Source organism: Ranitomeya variabilis, chromosome 8 (assembly GCF_051348905.1).
Source record: "Ranitomeya variabilis isolate aRanVar5 chromosome 8, aRanVar5.hap1, whole genome shotgun sequence".
NCBI lineage: Eukaryota > Metazoa > Chordata > Amphibia > Anura > Dendrobatidae > Ranitomeya > Ranitomeya variabilis.
In genome coordinates, this window is record NC_135239.1 from 11,909,849 (window position 1) to 11,930,685 (window position 20,837).

General features: G+C 48.3%; 1 protein-coding gene across 1 annotated transcript in view; it reads right to left on the minus strand.

The window, feature by feature from the left end:
- The window catches only part of GIPC2 (GIPC PDZ domain containing family member 2), a 77,062-nt gene that overhangs the window by 40,980 nt on the left and 15,245 nt on the right, over nt 1-20,837 (minus strand). Inside the window, exon 2 of the mRNA XM_077276306.1 lies at nt 13-198. Within this exon, the coding sequence (XP_077132421.1) occupies nt 13-198 (186 nt within the window). The remainder of the gene's footprint in view (nt 1-12; nt 199-20,837) is intronic.

Genomic DNA, 20,837 nt, shown 5'->3' on the forward strand with positions numbered 1-20,837 from the left:
ATAAAACGTTACCTTTATAAAAGCAATCCCCGCCCCGTTGTCCGTGATAGTCAACCCCAGAGCATCGTCTGACTTCAATACTTCGACTTCCTTCTTTGAACCTTTTATGTGGGCAAAGATGAAGTCTTCGAGGCCGATCTGCCCCCCTAGGAGCTTATCCATGTCGATTTTATGGGTATTCAAGGTGCAGAATAAAATCTGAAGAAAGAACACATAGAAAAAAGATTAAAAGTCGTATAATTAAGTACACCCCATAATGGTAGACTTGTAGATGTCGGCTGGTTGGATATCTGTACAGAGGAGCTTCCTCCCAATATTGGAAACAGCCAGAAAACATTCTAGAAACTCTCACTTTGGGGCAGAAAGAAGGAACGTACAAGATTCACTGTGATATATATGTGTGATACTAGCACAGAGATACAGGTCCCATGTGGACAAGCGTGCCCTGAGACTGGTGAGTAACTCCGGGTGATGGTGCTGTAGTGACGGAGGAATTGTCAGGAGAAAGGAGGAGCAGAGAGAGGCACAGACAAGGACAGGCAAAAACAGGTTAGACTGCTGCTGTCTAATAAGTTTTTATATCAGACCAGTGTTGGATTCACAGCTACATGGCTTAATACTTCTTATAATCTCCTACATTATGCTCCTATTTTCTAGTGTTTTTAGATAACCCATTGCTGGATTCACAGCTACACTACTCAGTACTGCTGTATAATGTCCCCATACTGCTGATGCTTTCTAAAAAGTGTTTCCCTTCACCTCAGTGCTGGATTTACAGTTTCACTGCTCATTACTGCTGGACAATGTCCTCTATGCCACAGCTGCGTTCTAGTAACTGCTTTATCTCACCCCAGTGTTACTGTAGCGCCCCCACTGCGGCAGGGCCGAGGGGTACCCGGTACCGGGCCTCTGAGTCTCTGCTCTGGGGTTGTCACGGTGGCTAGGCCCGGTCCGTGACCCTGCCGAGGGGCGCACAGTGATAGATATGATGGATGAGGTGATGTTAGTGGTGGTGGTGGTGCAGTGCAGTAAATAACGAGGACACCAGGTTGCAGTCTCTTTACCTCTTTACTGAAGATCTCTGGGTCCTCAGTCCAGAATATGGTTCACCAGGCTGCGCAAGTCCGGCCGGTCCAATGGCACCTCCAGAGTTCTCTTAGCAGGTGGAAATCGGTGCCTTCCCCCTAGCGCTATGTGTTGTAGTCCTTCCCTGCTGTGCTTACAGAAAGTCCCCACAACTGTTGTATCTGTTTCTTAAGTTCCCTCACAACTCGATTAGATGATGTTCTGCTAATCCTCCGTCCCTCCCTGGTGTTCTGGTTGGGACGGCACCCGTATGACGGGTAGGCTCGGAGCTCTTCCGGGACCCTAGAGTCGCCCCTCTCCACAAGTTGCCCCCCAAGACTGCATAGGTGATTTGAGTTAGACAGCCTGCCTGAGACTGACTGTCCTGCCGCTGTTTGGAGTATTGCTTGAAGCTGAATGTTATTCTACTCCCTCGGCGTTCCGGACACCGGTAGTGCGCCTCAGTAGGATGTTGCTTCGGTCTTACAGCACGACCCCTACTGGAATTCTCCTATTGCGTGATCTCGTTTCTCACTCAGCACAATCTATCTCGCTTCTGATCCTTCCTTGGGCACCGCCGCTTCTCAGTGCAGGCACGGTCCCGTTACGTTCGTTCAAGTTGCCAAGCCTCTGTCAGGATCCCACCCCTGACAGAGACCCTACTGTATCTTCCCCCACAACACCCTCTGCCACAAGGTGTTGCCTGGTTCCAACCCAGTCAGCTTTCTGATCTCACTTCCTGCCTGACCCCCAGTTTACCCACTATGGTGGGGAGTGGCCTAGTGAATAGCACCCTTAGCTCCCCCTGGAGGTCCGACTGTGAAATGTATTGGTGTATGTGATACCTGGTCAGATGAACTCCTTCAGTGCCATCAGACGCACCATAGCTCCCCATAGTGGCGGAGCCACAGTACTGCAACGACCAGGACTCTGGGGCGCTGCATTACATTTAGGCTACACTGCTCAAAACTGCTGTATAATGTCCTACATGCTGCTGCTTTTTAGAAAGTGTTTTATTATAACCCATGTTGAATGCACAGCTACACTGCTCAGCAACGATGTATAATGTCCTCCATGCTGCTGCTGCTTTATAGAAAATGTTTACCTTAACCTCAGTGCTGCATTTACAGTTTCACTGCTTCCTTGACAATGTCTTCCATCCCACAGCTGTGTTCTAGTAACTGTTTTATCTCACCCCAGTGGTAGATTCAGGCCACACTGCTCAGTATTGCTGTATAATGCTCTCCATCCTGCTGATTTATTCAAGAAAGTGTTTGCTATGATGCAAGTGCTGGATTCGCAGTACCGCTTAGTACTGATGTATAATGCAATCCATGCTGTTGATTTCTAGTAAGTGTTTTGTCTTATCCAAATGCAATGGATGAATGTAAAGTAGACATCATAGCAGCAACTAAAAGTCAGAGAAAGCCTGCAGGTGCATAAAAGGAGGAGAGGACCTGAAGACCCCGGTGTGGCAGTAAGTACCCCACATTACACTGCTCTAGTATGGCTTCTGCAGGGGTAAGTCCCCTAAGAAAGCTGCGCTGGAGCAAGTTATGTCCCAGCGGAGCTGCAGAATAGTACATGGCCTCATACTTACACTACTTTATGTACAGGGGGGGCACGTAGATGGCTTTTAGAATATCTGTTTAAGACCCGGTGAGAGTAAATAATAATCATTTGGGGTTTCTATAAATCAGCATATGGCCTAACGTTTTCCATAACGACACAATCCCTTTAAATACTTGGAGGACAGAAAACATGTTTACAATATAAAAATATACAAAACAGGCAATATGAAAAATAAAAATCCTCGTGCTTATTTTGTCTTCCTGGTTTCCGTTTAGTTTCTGTAGATTAATAGTTAACACTGTGGACTTTGCTTTTACTGCTGCACATGACAAAATGCAAATCGTCCACACAGGCTTCCCTAAAAACTGGAAAAGAAAGAGTTAAAATAACAGCGTAATGGACTAGATGTGCCTGTCTGCAGAATGTGGAGATTTATAACTATCATTTCTGCATCTGGTGCTATCATTGCCTCCATAGCCTTCCATGCAAACCATGTGTGGGGTGAAGCCGATGGGCTCAAAATTCATCAGGTTTCACCGAGTTCATGTACGACCCCAAAACAGTGAGAAAACCAGGTCGGAGAGTTCACAGTTCATGGGAATCAACCTCCAAGTAAACGGACTGTCAGCCAGTGCATAGCCCCGCCCCAATGCACTTCCAGGCTCATTTGCATATATTTTCTAACCAGCTTTTCTGTTCACTGGATCTTTGTTGTCATCCAGGTTTCTATTTCTGTTATCTGCAATTCCATGTATAAACTAAATATCCCGATAATTAATGGAGCTGCTAAGAGGAAAGTTGGCTGAACAGAACCGCACTAATATCTTATGTGTATGGAGGTGTAAATGCATGCACCGCATAAATGCACGTACAGCATAAAGGCACACACAGCATAAATGCACCCACAGCATAAAGGCACGCACAGCATAAATGCACGCACAGCATAAAGGCATGCACAGCATAAAGGCACGCACAGCATAAAGGCATGCACAGCATAAATGCACGCACAGCATAAAGGCATGCACAGCATAAAGGCACGCACAGCATAAATGCACGCACAGCATAAAGGCACGCACAGCATAAATGCACACAGAGCATAAATGCACGCTCAGCATAACTGCACGTAGAGCATAAATGAACGTACAGCATAAAGGCACGCACAGCATAAAGGCACACACAGCATAAAGGCACGCACAGTATAAATGCACGCACAACATAAATGCACGCACTGCATAACTGCACGCACCGCATAAATGCACGCACAGCATAAATGCACGCACAGCATAAAGGCACACACAGCATAAATGCACACAGAGCATAAATGAACGTACAGCATAAAGGCACGCACAGCATAAAGGCACGCAGAGCATAACTGCACACAGAGCATAAAGGCACACACAGCATAAATGCACACAGAGCATAAATGAACGTACAGCATAAAGGCACGCACAGCATAAAGGCACGCACAGTATAAATGCACGCACAGCATAAATGCACGCACTGCATAACTGCACGCACCGCATAAATGCACGCACAGCATAAATGCACGCACAGCATAAAGGCACGCACAGCATAAAGGCATGCACTGCATAACTGCACGCACAGCATAAATGCACGCACAGCATAACTGCACACAGAGCATAAAGGCACGCACAGCATAATGCGCGCACAGCATAAAGGCACGCACAGCATAAATGCATGCACAGCATAAATGCACGTTCAACATAAATGCACGCACAGCATAAATGCACGCACAGCATAAAGGCACGCACTGCATAAAGGCACGCACATCATAAAGGCACGCACAGCATACATGCACGCACAGCATAACTGCACGCACAGCATAAATGCACGCACAGCATAAAGGCACGCACAGCATAAATGCACGCACAGCACAACTGCACGCACCGCATAATGCGCGCACAGCATAAAGGCACACACAGCATAAATGCACGCACCGCATAAAGGCACGCACAGCATAAAGGCACGTACAGCATAAATGCACGCACAGCATAACTGCATGCACAGCATAAATGCACGTTCAACATAAATGCACGCACAGCATAAATGCACGCTCAGCATAAAGGCACGCACTGCATAAAGGCACGCACATCATAAAGGCACGCACAGCATAAAGGCACGCACAGCATAACTGCACGCACCGCATAAAGGCACGCACAGCATAACTGCACGCAGAGCATAAAGGCACGCTGTTGTGAATTTGGATTCTGGGCTCCCCCGGTGGCTACTGGTGGAATTGAACTGGTGTCTTCATCTTCTCTGTTCACCTGTTCCCATCAAGATGTGGGAGTCGCTATATAACCTTGCTGCTCTGTTAGTTGCTTGCCGGTCAACAATGTTATCAGAAGCCTCTCTGTGCTTGTTCCTGCTCCTAGACAACTACTAGATAAGTTGGACTCTTGTCCATGTTTGTTTTTGCATTTTGTTCCAGTTCACAGCTGTAGTTTCGTTACTGTGTCTGGAAAGCTCTTGTGAACAGGAATTGCCACTCTGGTGTTATGAGTTAATGCCAGAGTTTTAAAGTAATTTCTGGATGGTGTTTTTGATAGGGTTTTCAGCTGACCATGAAAGTGTCCTTTCTGTCTTCTGCTATGTAGTAAGTGGACCTCAAATTTGCTAAACCTATTTTCATACTACGTTTGTTATTTCATCTCAACTCACCGCCAATACATGTGGGGGGCCTCTGTCTCCTTTCGGGGTATTTCTCTAGAGGTGAGCTAGGACTAATATTTTCCTCTGCTAGCTTTATTTAGTCCTCCGGCTGGGCTGGGCATCTAGAATCAACGTAGGCATGCTACCCGGCCACTGCTAGTTGTGCGTTAGGTTTAGTTCATGGTCAGCTCAGTTCCCATCTTCCAAGAGCTAGTTCCTATATATGCTTACGCTATGTTCTCTTGCCATTGAGATCATGACAGTTTGACCGGACCGCAAAGTGTTAATTGTTTGGGCTGAAGCAGGAGAAAAAGAAGTGTTGAAGGGAAATTTTTTTTTTTTTTTTTTCCCCTCAGAGTTTTGCTGCCTAGCCCTTAATTGCTGTCTAGCTGCTTCTTACCTCCTCTTAACCCTTGAATGGCTCTGTGTCCACCTGTTTGTAATGGATCTTCAGAGTGTAACTGCAGGTTTGAATAATCTCGCCACGAAGGTACAAAATTTGCAAGATTTTGTTTGTCATGCACCTGTATCTGAGCCGAGAATTCCTTTGCCGGAATTTTTCTCGGGGAATAGATCCGGGTTTCAGAATTTTCGAAATAATTGCAAATTATTTTTGTCTCTGAAATCTCGCTCTGCCGGAGACCCTGCACAGCAGGTCAGGATTGTGATTTCCTTGCTCCGGGGCGACCCTCAAGACTGGGCTTTTTCATTGACACCAGGGGATCCTGCGTTGCTCAATGTGGATGCGTTTTTTCTGGCCTTGGGGTTGCTTTATGACGAACCTCATTTGGAGCTTCAGGCAGAAAAAACTTTGATGTCCCTATCTCAGGGGCAAGATGAAGCGGAAATTTACTGCCAAAGATTCCGTAAATGGTCTGTGCTTACTCAGTGGAATGAGTGCGCCCTGGCGGCGACTTTCAGAGAGGGTCTCTCTGATGCCATTAAGGATGTTATGGTGGGGTTCCCTGTGCCTGCGGGTCTGAATGAGTCCATGACAATGGCTATTCAGATCGATAGGCGTCTGCGGGAGCGCAAACCAGTGCACCATCTGGCGGTGTCCACTGAGAAGTCGCCAGAGAGTATGCAGTGTGATAGAATTCTGTCCCGAAGCGAGCGGCAGAATTTTAGACGGAAAAATGGGTTGTGTTTCTATTGTGGTGATTCTACTCATGTTATATCAGCATGCTCTAAGCGCACTAAAAAGCTTGGTAAATCTGTTTCCATTTGCACCTTACCGTCTAAATTTATTCTATCTGTGACCCTGATTTGCTCTTTGTCATCTATTACCACGGACGCCTATGTCGACTCTGGCGCCGCTTTGAGTATTATGGATTGGTCCTTTGCCAAACGCTGTGGGTATGATTTAGAGCCTTTGGAGACTCCTATTCCTCTGAAGGGGATTGACTCCACCCCATTGGCTAATAATAAACCACAATACTGGACACAAGTAACTATGCGTATTAATCCGGATCACCAGGAGATTATTCGCTTTCTGGTGCTGTATAATCTACATGATGATTTGGTGCTAGGATTGCCTTGGCTGCAATCTCACAACCCAGTCCTCGACTGGAGAGCTATGTCTGTGTTGAGCTGGGGATGTAAGGGGGCTCATGGGGATGTACCTGTGGTTTCCATTTCATCATCCATTCCCTCTGAAATTCCTGAGTTCCTGTCTGACTATCGTGACGTCTTTGAAGAATCCAAGCTTGGTTCGTTACCTCCGCACCGAGAGTGCGATTGTGCCATAGATTTAATCCCGGGTAGTAAATACCCAAAGGGTCGTTTATTTAATCTGTCTGTGCCTGAACATGCTGCTATGCGAGAATATATAAAGGAGTCCTTGGAAAAGGGACATATTCGTCCATCGTCATCTCCCTTAGGAGCCGGTTTTTTCTTTGTGTCAAAAAAAGACGGCTCTTTGAGACCATGTATTGATTATCGGCTTTTGAATAAAATCACTGTTAAATATCAATACCCATTGCCGTTGCTGACTGATTTGTTTGCTCGCATAAAGGGGGCCAAGTGGTTCTCTAAGATTGACCTTCGTGGGGCGTATAATTTGGTGCGAATCAGGCAGGGGGATGAGTGGAAAACCGCATTTAATACGCCCGAGGGCCACTTTGAGTATTTAGTGATGCCTTTTGGTCTTTCTAATGCTCCGTCAGTTTTCCAGTCCTTTATGCATGATATTTTTCGCGATTATTTGGATAAATTTATGATTGTGTATCTGGATGATATTCTGATTTTTTTCGGATGACTGGGACTCTCATGTCCAGCAAGTCAGGAGGGTTTTTCAGGTTTTGCGGTCTAATTCTTTGTGTGTGAAGGGTTCTAAGTGTGTTTTTGGGGTACAGAGGATTTCCTTTTTGGGATATATTTTTTCTCCCTCTTCCATTGAAATGGATCCTGTCAAGGTTCAAGCTATTTGTGATTGGACGCAGCCCTCTTCTCTTAAGAGTCTTCAGAAATTTTTGGGCTTTGCTAACTTTTATCGTCGATTTATTGCTGGTTTTTCGGATATTGCTAAGCCATTGACCGATTTGACTAAGAAGGGTGCTGATGTTGCTGATTGGTCCCCTGATGCTGTGGAGGCCTTTCGGGAGCTTAAGCGCCGTTTTTCCTCTGCCCCTGTGTTGCGTCAGCCTGATGTGACTCTTCCTTTTCAGGTTGAGGTCGACGCTTCTGAGATCGGGGCTGGGGCAGTGTTGTCGCAGAAAAGTTCTGACTGCTCCGTGATGAGGCCTTGTGCCTTCTTTTCCCGTAAATTTTCGCCCGCTGAGCGGAATTATGATGTTGGGAATCGGGAGCTTTTGGCCATGAAGTGGGCTTTTGAGGAGTGGCGCCATTGGCTTGAGGGGGCCAGACATCAGGTGGTGGTATTGACTGACCACAAAAATTTGATTTATCTTGAGACCGCCAGGCGCCTGAATCCTAGACAGGCGCGCTGGTCATTATTTTTCTCTCGGTTTAATTTTGTGGTGTCATACCTACCGGGTTCTAAGAATGTTAAGGCGGATGCCCTTTCTAGGAGTTTTGAGCCTGACTCGCCTGGTAACTCTGAGCCCACAGGTATCCTTAAGGATGGAGTGGTATTGTCAGCCGTTTCTCCAGACCTGCGGCGGGCCTTGCAGGAGTTTCAGGCGGATAGACCTGATCGTTGCCCACCTGATAAACTGTTTGTTCCTGATGATTGGACCAGTAGAGTCATCTCTGAGGTTCATTCTTCTGCGTTGGCAGGTCATCCTGGCATTTTTGGTACCAGGGATTTGGTGGCAAGGTCCTTCTGGTGGCCTTCCCTGTCACGAGATGTGCGAGGCTTTGTGCAGTCTTGTGACGTTTGTGCTCGGGCCAAGCCTTGTTGTTCTCGGGCTAGTGGATTATTGTTGCCCTTGCCTATTCCTAAGAGGCCTTGGACGCACATCTCGATGGATTTTATTTCAGATCTGCCTGTTTCTCAGAAGATGTCTGTCATCTGGGTGGTGTGTGACCGTTTTTCTAAGATGGTCCATTTGGTTCCTCTGCCCAAGTTACCTTCTTCTTCCGAGTTGGTTCCTCTGTTTTTTCAAAATGTTGTTCGTTTGCATGGTATTCCTGAGAATATCGTTTCTGACAGAGGGACCCAATTCGTGTCTAGATTTTGGCGGGCATTCTGTGCTAGGATGGGCATAGATTTATCTTTTTCGTCCGCTTTCCATCCTCAGACGAATGGCCAGACCGAGCGGATTAATCAGACCCTGGAGACATATCTGAGGTGTTTTGTGTCTGCTGACCAGGATGATTGGGTTGCTTTTTTGCCATTGGCGGAGTTCGCTCTCAATAATCGGGCCAGCTCTGCCACTTTGGTGTCCCCGTTTTTCTGTAATTCGGGGTTTCATCCTCGATTTTCCTCTGGTCAGGTGGAATCTTCGGATTGTCCTGGAGTGGATGCTGTGGTGGAGAGATTGCATCAGATCTGGGGGCAGGTGGTGGACAATTTGAGGTTGTCCCAGGAGAAGACTCAGCTTTTTGCCAACCGCCACCGTCGTGTTGGTCCTCGGCTTTCTGTTGGGGATTTGGTGTGGTTGTCTTCTCGTTTTGTCCCTATGAGGGTCTCTTCTCCTAAGTTTAAGCCTCGGTTTATCGGCCCGTATAAGATATTGGAGATTCTTAACCCTGTTTCCTTCCGTTTGGACCTCCCTGCATCCTTTTCTATTCATAACGTTTTTCATCGGTCATTATTGCGCAGGTATGAGGTACCGGTTGTGCCTTCCGTTGAGCCTCCTGCTCCGGTGTTGGTTGAGGGTGAGTTGGAGTACGTTGTGGAGAAAATCTTGGACTCTCGTGTTTCCAGACGGAGACTCCAGTATCTGGTCAAGTGGAAGGGATACGGCCAGGAGGATAATTCTTGGGTGACTGCATCTGATGTTCATGCCTCCGATCTGGTTCGTGCCTTTCATAGGGCCCATCCTGATCGCCCTGGTGGTTCTGGTGAGGGTTCGGTGCCCCCTCCTTGAGGGGGGGGTACTGTTGTGAATTTGGATTCTGGGCTCCCCCGGTGGCTACTGGTGGAATTGAACTGGTGTCTTCATCTTCTCTGTTCACCTGTTCCCATCAAGATGTGGGAGTCGCTATATAACCTTGCTGCTCTGTTAGTTGCTTGCCGGTCAACAATGTTATCAGAAGCCTCTCTGTGCTTGTTCCTGCTCCTAGACAACTACTAGATAAGTTGGACTCTTGTCCATGTTTGTTTTTGCATTTTGTTCCAGTTCACAGCTGTAGTTTCGTTACTGTGTCTGGAAAGCTCTTGTGAACGGGAATTGCCACTCTGGTGTTATGAGTTAATGCCAGAGTTTTAAAGTAATTTCTGGATGGTGTTTTTGATAGGGTTTTCAGCTGACCATGAAAGTGTCCTTTCTGTCTTCTGCTATGTAGTAAGTGGACCTCAAATTTGCTAAACCTATTTTCATACTACGTTTGTTATTTCATCTCAACTCACCGCCAATACATGTGGGGGGCCTCTGTCTCCTTTCGGGGTATTTCTCTAGAGGTGAGCTAGGACTAATATTTTCCTCTGCTAGCTTTATTTAGTCCTCCGGCTGGTGCTGGGCATCTAGAATCAACGTAGGCATGCTACCCGGCCACTGCTAGTTGTGCGTTAGGTTTAGTTCATGGTCAGCTCAGTTCCCATCTTCCAAGAGCTAGTTCCTATATATGCTTACGCTATGTTCTCTTGCCATTGAGATCATGACAGCACGCACAGCATAAAGGCACGCACGGCATAAATGCACGCAGAGCATAACTGCACACAGAGCATAAAGGCACGCACAGCATAAAGGCACGCACAGCATAACTGCACGCAGAGCATAAAGGCACGCACAGCATAAAGGCACGCACAGCATAAAGGCACGCACAGCATAAATGCACACAGAGCATAAATGCACGCTCAGCATAACTGCACGCAGAGCATAAATGAACGTACAGCATAAAGGCACGCACAGCATAAAGGCACGCACAGCATAAAGGCACGCACAGTATAAATGCACGCACAACATAAATGCACGCACTGCATAACTGCACGCACCGCATAAATGCACGCACAGCATAAATGCACGCACAGCATAAAGGCACGCACAGCATAAAGGCATGCACTGCATAACTGCACGCACAGCATAAATGCACGCACAGCATAACTGCACGCACCACATAATGCGCGCACAGCATAAATGCACGCTCAGCATAAAGGCACGCACTGCATAAAGGCACGCACATCATAAAGGCACGCACAGCATAACTGCACGCACAGCATAAATGCACGCACAGCATAAATGCACGCACAGCATAACTGCACGCACAGCATAACTGCACGCACCGCATAATGCGCGCACAGCATAAAGGCACGCACAGCATAAATGCATGCACAGCATAAAGGCATGCACAGCATAAAGGCACGTACAGCATAAATGCACGCACAACATAAATGCACGCACAGCATAAAGGCACGCACAGCATAAATGCACGCACAGCATAAAGGCACGCACAGCATAAAGGCACGCACAGTATACATGCACGCACAGCATAAAGGCACGCACAGCTAAAGCAAGCAAGTGACCATGTGTATGGTGGGGTCTTGTGGGCTATACACTATTGCAAAGCTCTTCCCTAAAGTTGCAACATGAAATGTTTTTGAAACAAAGTTTCTTACTGCCATGGGGCTTTGCCTGCAGATAAAACACAACTTGTGATCATATAAAGTAAAGGTTCCCCCTAGTAGGGGGGCATCCGAAACCCAAAAATTCTAGAGCATAGGTGGGAGGGTTCAAACCTACATAAGGAGACCCCGTTGATTTTAAGTCCATCGCCTTAACCACCCGGCCACCACTACACACAGATGACATAAAACCTCCGTCCTTTATATTCATGACGTTTATTTGGTGTCGGAGCAGCAGAACTTGTGTTTGTTGAGGACGTCAAACACGGAACGTTTCCATCTACCATGAGCCGGAGGTCGACTGTACGTAAGACGGATGGCAACACCCCATAGGGCGCTATGTGTAGCTGTGGGCGGCTGGTTAAGGCGATGGACTCGAAATCCATTGGGGTTTCCCTGCACAGGATCAAATCCTGCCAACTACTCTCCAGCAATTTTACCTTTGGGACGCCCCTGAGAATAATGTTCCTGCAGCTAGTGGAGGAAATATTGACTTTATATCTGTTCAAAACTATAAAAAAAATTAAAAGGATTAGAAAAAACTTAGATATTGTCTTTTGAAAACAGCGCCACCGCTGTCGACAGGTTGCTTGTGGTATTGCAGCGTATCCCCATTGACTCCCATAGAAACAAGCTGCACTGCCTAAGGGTATGTGCACACGTTGCAGATTTGCCTGCGGATTTTTCTGCACTAAATCCGCAGGTCTTGGCAGAAAACGCAGGTGTGTTTTTGATGTGGTTTCCGCGCGTTTTTTTCCGCAGCATATGCACAGCGGATTTGATTTTCCATAGGTTTACATGGTACTGTAAACTGCATGGAAAACTGCTGCAGATCCGCAGAGTCAAAAACGCCGCGGATCCGAGGTAAAAACCGCAAAGTGTGAACATAGCCTAACACCACCAAAAACAGCACTGCTTTCCTCACCCTGTCTAACTCCTTTACTCCAGTATCTCTCCGCTCTGCACTGCTAAAATGTGGGTACAATGAGGGGGATTTTGCATTCCCTGTACCCCAGTTTTCCTAATTTGTCACAACAGGTATCTGTGCAAAAAATTTGCGCCTTTTTGTGCAATCACATTTTCGGAAGGTTAATGGCGTCACTAAGCAAAGGTCCATTGTTCTCGCTCCACTGACTCCGGTCTAATGCACGATTCATTTTTTAGCAGAACCTCCTTTGTCTGCAGCCTCCTGACTCCATGGAGACTCCTACAAACCAAATCTTATCATTGCAAAGGAACAAAGACAGCAAAAAACTCCTGCGAGATCTCAAGGCACAGCAATTAGCGAGCAGATAGCCAAGATAACTGGCTGCCGATAATATTGGCTGGGATTTTAAGAATTGGGCAGGTTTCAACCAATCATATCGCACCACTGGAAATTTAGGAAAATCTGAGTACTGATGCCTCCATCTGCCGATGACTTCTTGCCTACATGTAATGTGGTCTCCAGTAGATATTGTGAACCTGCCTTTCATGTAGGATAGGCAGGGTGATGCATAGTAATCATGGGGCCACACAGAAAAAAATCCATATTGGGCCCATCACCCTATTGGGGAAACACAGAAGTTGGATGATGCTTACGGCCAAGCCGGATGCTGGGGTCAGGCTGTTCGGTGTCCAACACTTCTTGATCTTGACTCTGGGGCCCTTTGAACTGAGGAGCCTGATGGCAGCTGCCTCCATTGGAGGGGCCCCACTGAGGACAGGTAGCCAAGCCCCAGTCATTGGACTTAGAAGAACTGTCACTATATGATTGTGGAGAAGAGCAACTCAATCTGCGCTGTCCTGATCCGGTGTCATCCTGGGCCTCTCGCACTTATAGACCCCATGATACCATGGCATTGTGTGAGCCTGAGTCATTAGACATCAAGCGACATCATGATGCGTGGAAGCACCAGAAGTGCTCAGGATGCAGGAGCGAGGAGGCCAGGTGCAAAAGTCAAGACTGGCCGCTAGGGGACGACCAGCCGGCTGGCCGCCACGGAAGACCGGACGCCAGGAAAGACCAGCAGCCAGCAAGGACCGGATGCCAGGGAGGACCGGCCGCCAAGGAGGATTGTCCTCCAAGGCGAACTAGCTGCCAGGGAACACCAGACACCAGAGAGGACTGGCTGCCATGGAGAATTGGACGTCAGGAAGTACCGGACGCCAGGCAGGCCCAGCTGCCAGGGAGGATCGGATGCCAGAGAAGACCGGACACCAGGGAAGATCGGACACAAGGGAAGACCAGCAGCCAGGGAAGACCAGACGGCAGGGAAGACCGGACGCCAGGGAAGACCAGCAGCCAGAGAAGACCGGATGCTAGGGAGGATTGGACGCCAGGGAAGACTGGACGCCAGGGAAGACTGGACGCCAGGGAGGATCGGACGCCAGGGAAGACCGGACGCCAGGGAGGATCGGACGCCAGGGAAGACCAGACGCCAGGGAAGACCAGCAGCCAGAGAAGACCGGACGCCAGGGAAGACCGGACGCCAGGGAAGACCGAACGCCAGGGAGGATCAGACGCCAGAGAAGACCAGATGCCAGGGAAGACCAGCAGCCAGAGAAGACTGGACGCCAGGGAAGACCAGACGCCAGGGAAGACCGGACGCCAGGGAAGATCAGCAGCCAGAGAAGACCGGACGCCAGGGAAGACCAGACACCAGAGAAGACCGGACGTCAGGGAAGACCGGACGCCAGGGAAGACCAGCAGCCAGAGAAGACCGGACGCCAGGGAAGACCAGACACCAGGGAAGACCGGACGTCAGGGAAGACCGGACGCCAGGGAAGACCAGCAGCCAGAGAAGACCGGACGCCAGGGAAGACCAGCAGCCAGAGAAGACCGGATGCTAGGGAGGATTGGACGCCAGGGAAGACCGGACGCCAGGGAAGACCGGACGCCAGGGAGGATCGGACGCCAGGGAAGACCGGACGCCAGGGAGGATCGGACGCCAGGGAAGACCGGACGCCAGGGAAGACCAGCAGCCAGAGAAGACTGGACGCCAGGGAAGACCAGACACCAGGGAAGACCGGACGCCAGGGAAGACCAGCAGCCAGAGAAGACCGGACGCCAGGGAAGACCGGACGCCAGGGAAGACCAGAAGCCAGAGAAGACCGGACGCCAGGGAGGACAAGACACCAGATCAGGGCAACAGGAATCAAACTGCTCATCTTAGATAGGGAAATATAGTCTGTGGAGATACATTACAAGAAAAGTGCATCTGTTAATAGCAGCTTGCTGATGGTTTCCTGATAACAAATGATTTCTTCTTTTTTGTATCCTAACCAAAAATGTAAGAATAACTAAAGAGCAGGATGTAATAAAGTAAATATAAGGATTCATAGCAATATCTGGGGTGGGTCCACGCTGCCCACTGTTAATTCTACATTGTCTGTATCTTTTCCTTATCCCACAACTGTTCACACAAGCGTAGAGGTGGGCGTCGGGCCCCTGCACTATAGGGCCCAGGGAGGCTACTGTGCCTGATACTGTAGCATTTCTGCTCTAGATATGACATTTGCAGAGTATGTAAACACGGCGGAATATATTGAGATTACGTAAGGAAAGGCGAAGCGTCATCTTTACATAGAGGTCAACGTGTACAAGGAAGTCCAAGGTAAGGACGAAACCTGGAAACCGCAGTTCACACCTCGGATATTGTCTGCGTGCCAGCCATGCTGATATTTACAATGGAAACACTGGAGCGATCACACGGGGAGGGGAATGTACCGGAGACTGATGATTGTACACCGATCCACGTCACAATGGATAATGGAGGCGTCACACGTCCCACGACTACAACCAAACACGAGCCCTCAGTCTGTCCAGTATTTTATCCAAATGCCTGGAGTGTGAAGACGTTAATTCACCGACAACCGGAAGCTACTACACTGGAACTGACAACCGGATGCCACTGAACTACGACTGACAACCAGACACCAGTCCACCGATACTGACAATTGGACGCTGCACTGAGAATGAGAACCAGATGTCACTGCATCGATACTGACAAACGGACATCACTGCACTGATACTGACAAACGGACATCACTGCATCGATACTGACAAACGGACATCACTGCACCGATACTGACAAACGGATGACACTGCACCGATACTGACAAACGGAAGACACTGCACCGATACTGACAAACGGACATCACTGCACCGATACTGACAAACGGACATCACTGCACCGATACTGACAAACGGACATCACTGCACCGATACTGACAAACGGACATCACTGCACCGATACTGACAAACGGATGACACTGCACCGATACTGACAAACGGATGACACTGCACCGATACTGACAAACGGACATCACTGCACCGATACTGACAAACGGATGACACTGCACCGATACTGACAAACGGATGACACTGCACCGATACTGACAAACGGACATCACTGCACCGATACTGACAAACGGATGACACTGCACCGATACTGACAAACGGATGACACTGCACCGATACTGACAAACGGACATCACTGCACCGATACTGACAAACGGATGCCACTGCACCGATACTGACAAACGGACATCACTGCACCGATACTGACAAACGGACATCACTGCACCGATACTGACAAACGGACATCACTGCATCGATACTGACAAACGGACATCACTGCACCGATACTGACAAACGGACATCACTGCACCGATACTGACAAACGGACATCACTGCACCGATACTGACAAACGGACATCACTGCATCGATACTGACAAACGGACATCACTGCACTGATACTGACAAACGGACATCACTGCATCGATACTGACAAACGGACATCACTGCACCGATACTGACAAACGGACATCACTGCACCGATACTGACAAACGGATGACACTGCACCGAAACTGACAAACGGATGCCACTGCACCGATACTGACAAACGGACATCACTGCACCGATACTGACAAACGGACATCACTGCACCGATACTGACAAACGGACATCACTGCACCGATACTGACAAACGGACATCACTGCACCGATACTGACAAACGGATGACACTGCACCGATACTGACAAACGGATGACACTGCACCGATACTGACAAACGGACATCACTGCACCGATACTGACAAACGGATGACACTGCACCGATACTGACAAACGGATGACACTGCACCGATACTGACAAACGGATGACACTGCACCGAAACTGACAAACGGATGCCACTGCACCGATACTGACAAACGGACATCACTGCATCGATACTGACAAACTGACATTACTGCACCGATACTGACAAATGGACATCACTACACCGATACTGACAAACGGACATCACTGCACCGATACTGACAAACGGACATCACTGCACCGATACTGACAAACGGACATCACTGCACCGATACTGACAAACGGACATCACTGCACCGATACTGACAAACGGACATCACTGCACCGATACTGACAAACGGACATCACTGCACTGATACTGACAAACGGACATCACTGCACTGATACTGACAAACGGATGCCACTGCACTGATACTAATAAATGGACATCACTGCACCGATACTGACAAACGGACATCACTGCACTGATACTGACAAACGGATGCCACTGCACTGATACTGACAAACGGATGCCACTGCACTGATACTAATAAATGGACATCACTGCACCGATACTGACAAACGGACATCACTGCATCGATACTGACAAACGGACATCACTGCACCGATACTGACAAACGGACATCACTGCACCGATACTGACAAACGGACATCACTGCACCGATACTGACAAACGGACATCACTGCACCGATACTGACAAACGGACATCACTGCACCGATACTGACAAACGGACATCACTGCACTGATACTGACAAACGGACATCACTGCACCGATACTGACAAACGGACATCACTGCACCGATACTGACAAACGGATGCCACTGCACTGATACTAATAAATGGACGACACTGCACTGGGAATAACAACCAGGTGTCACTCAGTCACCTTATCATATACTTCTAGGGTAGGAAAGCAATAACTGGAGCCTGGTAGCTGCTTGACTCGGTGCAAAGGTCAGCAAGACAAGGAGGAGGCTGCAGCCCATCACTCACTGGCGTCTCTGAGTTTGGATCAAACTGGCAGCGGCGTCCCAATAATGGAACAATGCAGATTCTTTTTTTATTTTGCAACCGGTTTTGACTATTTGCAGAATCTATTTTGAATACCGACCGTCCCTCTAAATTTGGCCCTTACAAATAATAGAACAATTTTCCTTCAATGAGAACCAATATACACAAGATGATGTAATTAACGCCATGGGAGGCCAGGATTGATGCACTGTACCGCCAGCCCATCCACACAAGAAACGGCTGAGAGCAGGGAGCAATAGAGGATCACCAGCAAAGCAAATGGTCGTGTTTAAATTTAGGAACATTGAAGGTTTTCTTTGGTTTGTCCATAATCTGCCCTTAAACCGGGAAATACTGACAATTACATGTTATCGACACTACAATTTAAGGGGAGTGACAGCCCAGATGACCAATTTTCTGCACTTTTCCTTGGTATTTTTTAAAAGCTCACAATGCAGCCCCACTCTCCTCCCCCTGCACCAAAAAAAGCAAAACTCTAGGATGAAGACTAAAAAAGTAATGTTCCCATAGCAATTATTATACATGAGAGCGAATGAAGTTCTGCAGCAGCTCGTCAGAGCGCGCTGATAATAATCCTACATGTAACTTCCTCCAGAACATCAGTATGAAAACATGACACTTGGTGAAGTTATTTTTGAACAGATTAAGGCTATGTGCACACGAAGCGGATTTGCTGCGGATCTGCAGCAGATTTTTCCGCGCAGGAACGCCGCAGATCCGCACTGTGATGTACAGTACAATGTTATTCAATGGGAAAAAAAAAGTTGTGCAGAAAAATCAGTGCGGAATTGCTGTGGATTTCAAAGAAGTGCATGTGACTTCTTTTGTGCGGATCTGCAGCTATTCTGCACCCCTCCATGTTAAAAATCCGCAGTGGCAAAAAACGCACAAAATTCACACAAAATCCGCATCAATTCCGCATAAAAACCGCGGCAAATCCGCAGCTGCAGATTCTGCCAGGAGATGCGGATTTTGTGCAGAAAATTCTGCACCACATTTCCTACTTGTGCACATAGCCTAAGGGCTTGTTTCCATTTGCGAGAAACACGTCCGTGTCTCGCATGTGGAAACCAAGCTCTGGCGCCGGCACTCCAGAGCGGAACGTGCGGATCCATGTGTTGCTATGCGGCCGCACGCTCTGGTGCCAGGGAGTCTGGTGTCTGGGAGCGGAGCGTGCGGCCGCATAGGAACACATGGATCTGCACGTTCCGCTCTGGAGTGCTTGGTTTCCACATGCGAGACACTGACGTGTTTCTCGCAAATGGAAACAAGCCCTAAAGGGTCGTTCAGGACATTGATATTTGGGGCTTGTGTTTAGGGGAGGTCAGATCGGTGGAGGTCGGACACTCGGCACTTCCACCCATCAGCTGACTGCAGCGGTGGCAGCCGGACGGACGCACAGTGTGTACAGAGCCGAAACCGCGCATCTTCGAACACTGATAAAGAAATACTTTATTATCACAATACACAATAAAAACAATAAAATAAAGGGCAAATCCACACAAGCTGTGCTGCAAACTACACGGATAAGTTGTAACACATAGTGTATAAATATTCTGCACTGACGGGTGTATTATAGCGGGGCACTGACGGGTGTACTATAGCGGGGCACTGACGGGTGTATTATAGCGGGGCACTGACGGGTGTACTATAGCGGGGCACTGACGGGTGTATTATAGCGGGGCACAGAAAGGTCGGCAAACAGAAACACGATATTGATGAGGAATCTATAGGTTATCGGTATTAAAGTCCTGGACAAATGTGTCAATCATCTCAGCGGAGCTCAACCCCATGACTTCTGAACCAATAACTTGGCATCTTATAGGCGGCATTGGAAGGTTCGGGTATATGAGATGCGTCCGGAATCTGCATCCAACATGCAGAACTATAAGGCCATGTGCACACGCTGTGGTTTTTACTGCGGATTTATCGCGGTTTCTACTGTGGTTTCCACTGCGGATTTACACCTGCAGTTTTCTATTGGAGCAGGTGTAAACCCGCAGCGGAATCCGCACAAAGAATTGACATGCTGCGGAATATAAACTGCTGCATTTCCGCGCGTTTTTTTCAGCAGCATGTACACTGCCGATTTCGTTTCCCATAGGTTTACATTATACTGTAGACGCATGGGAAACTGCTGCTGACCCGCAGCTGCGAATCCGCTGCGGATCTGCAGCAAAATCCGCAGCGTGTGCACATACCCTTAAGGTACCGTCACACTAAACGATATCGCTAGCGATCCGTGACGTTGCAGCGTCCTCGCTAGCGATATCGTTTAATTTGACACGCAGCAGCGATCAGGATCCTGCTGTGATGTCGCTGGTCGCTGAATAAAGTCCAGAACTTTATTTGGTCGTCCGATCGCCGTGTATCGTTGTGTTTGACACCAAAAGCAACGATACCAGCGATGTTTTACACTGGTAACCAGGGTAAACATCGGGTTACCAAGCGCAGGGCCGCGCTTAGTAACCCGATGTTTACCCTGGTTACCAGCGTAAAAGTAAAAAAAACAAACAGTACATACTCACCCAGCGTCATACCTCCCCCAGCGTCTGCTTCCTGACACTGACTGAGCGCCGGCCCTAAAGTGAAAGTGAAAGCCGCTCTGCTGTTAGGGCCGGAGCTCAGTCAGTGTCAGGAAGCAGAGGCTGGGGGACGCTGGGTGAGTATGTACTGTTTGTTTTTTTTACTTTTACGCTGGTAACCAGGGTAAACATCGGGTTACTAAGCGCAGCCCTGCGCTTAGCAACCCGATGTTTACCCTGGTTACCCAGGGACCTCGGCATCGTTGGTCGCTGGAGAGCGGTCTGTGTGACAGCTCTCCAGCGATCAAACAGCGACGCTGCAGCGATCGGCATTGCTGTCGCTATCGCTGCAGCGTCGCTTAGTGTGACGGTACCTTAAGAGAAGCAGAATAATGATCGTGTAGATCGCAGACCTTGTAATGGCTACACAAATACAATAAGTGGCGTTACACAGCGATCTCTGCAGACTACTGAGGTCTCTGCCCGCGGAACAGTCAATAGATCGCTGTGTAACGTCACTTATTGTATCCGTGTAGCCATTAAAGGTCTGAAATCTACACAATCGTTATTCTGCTTCTCCTACTGACAGCAATCAATCATACTGAGAATATGAAGGAAGGTTTACTCCAAGGCTATGTTCCCACTGTCAGTAAACGCCGCGGGTTGGACGCTGTGTACATCCGCAGCGTCCAGATGTT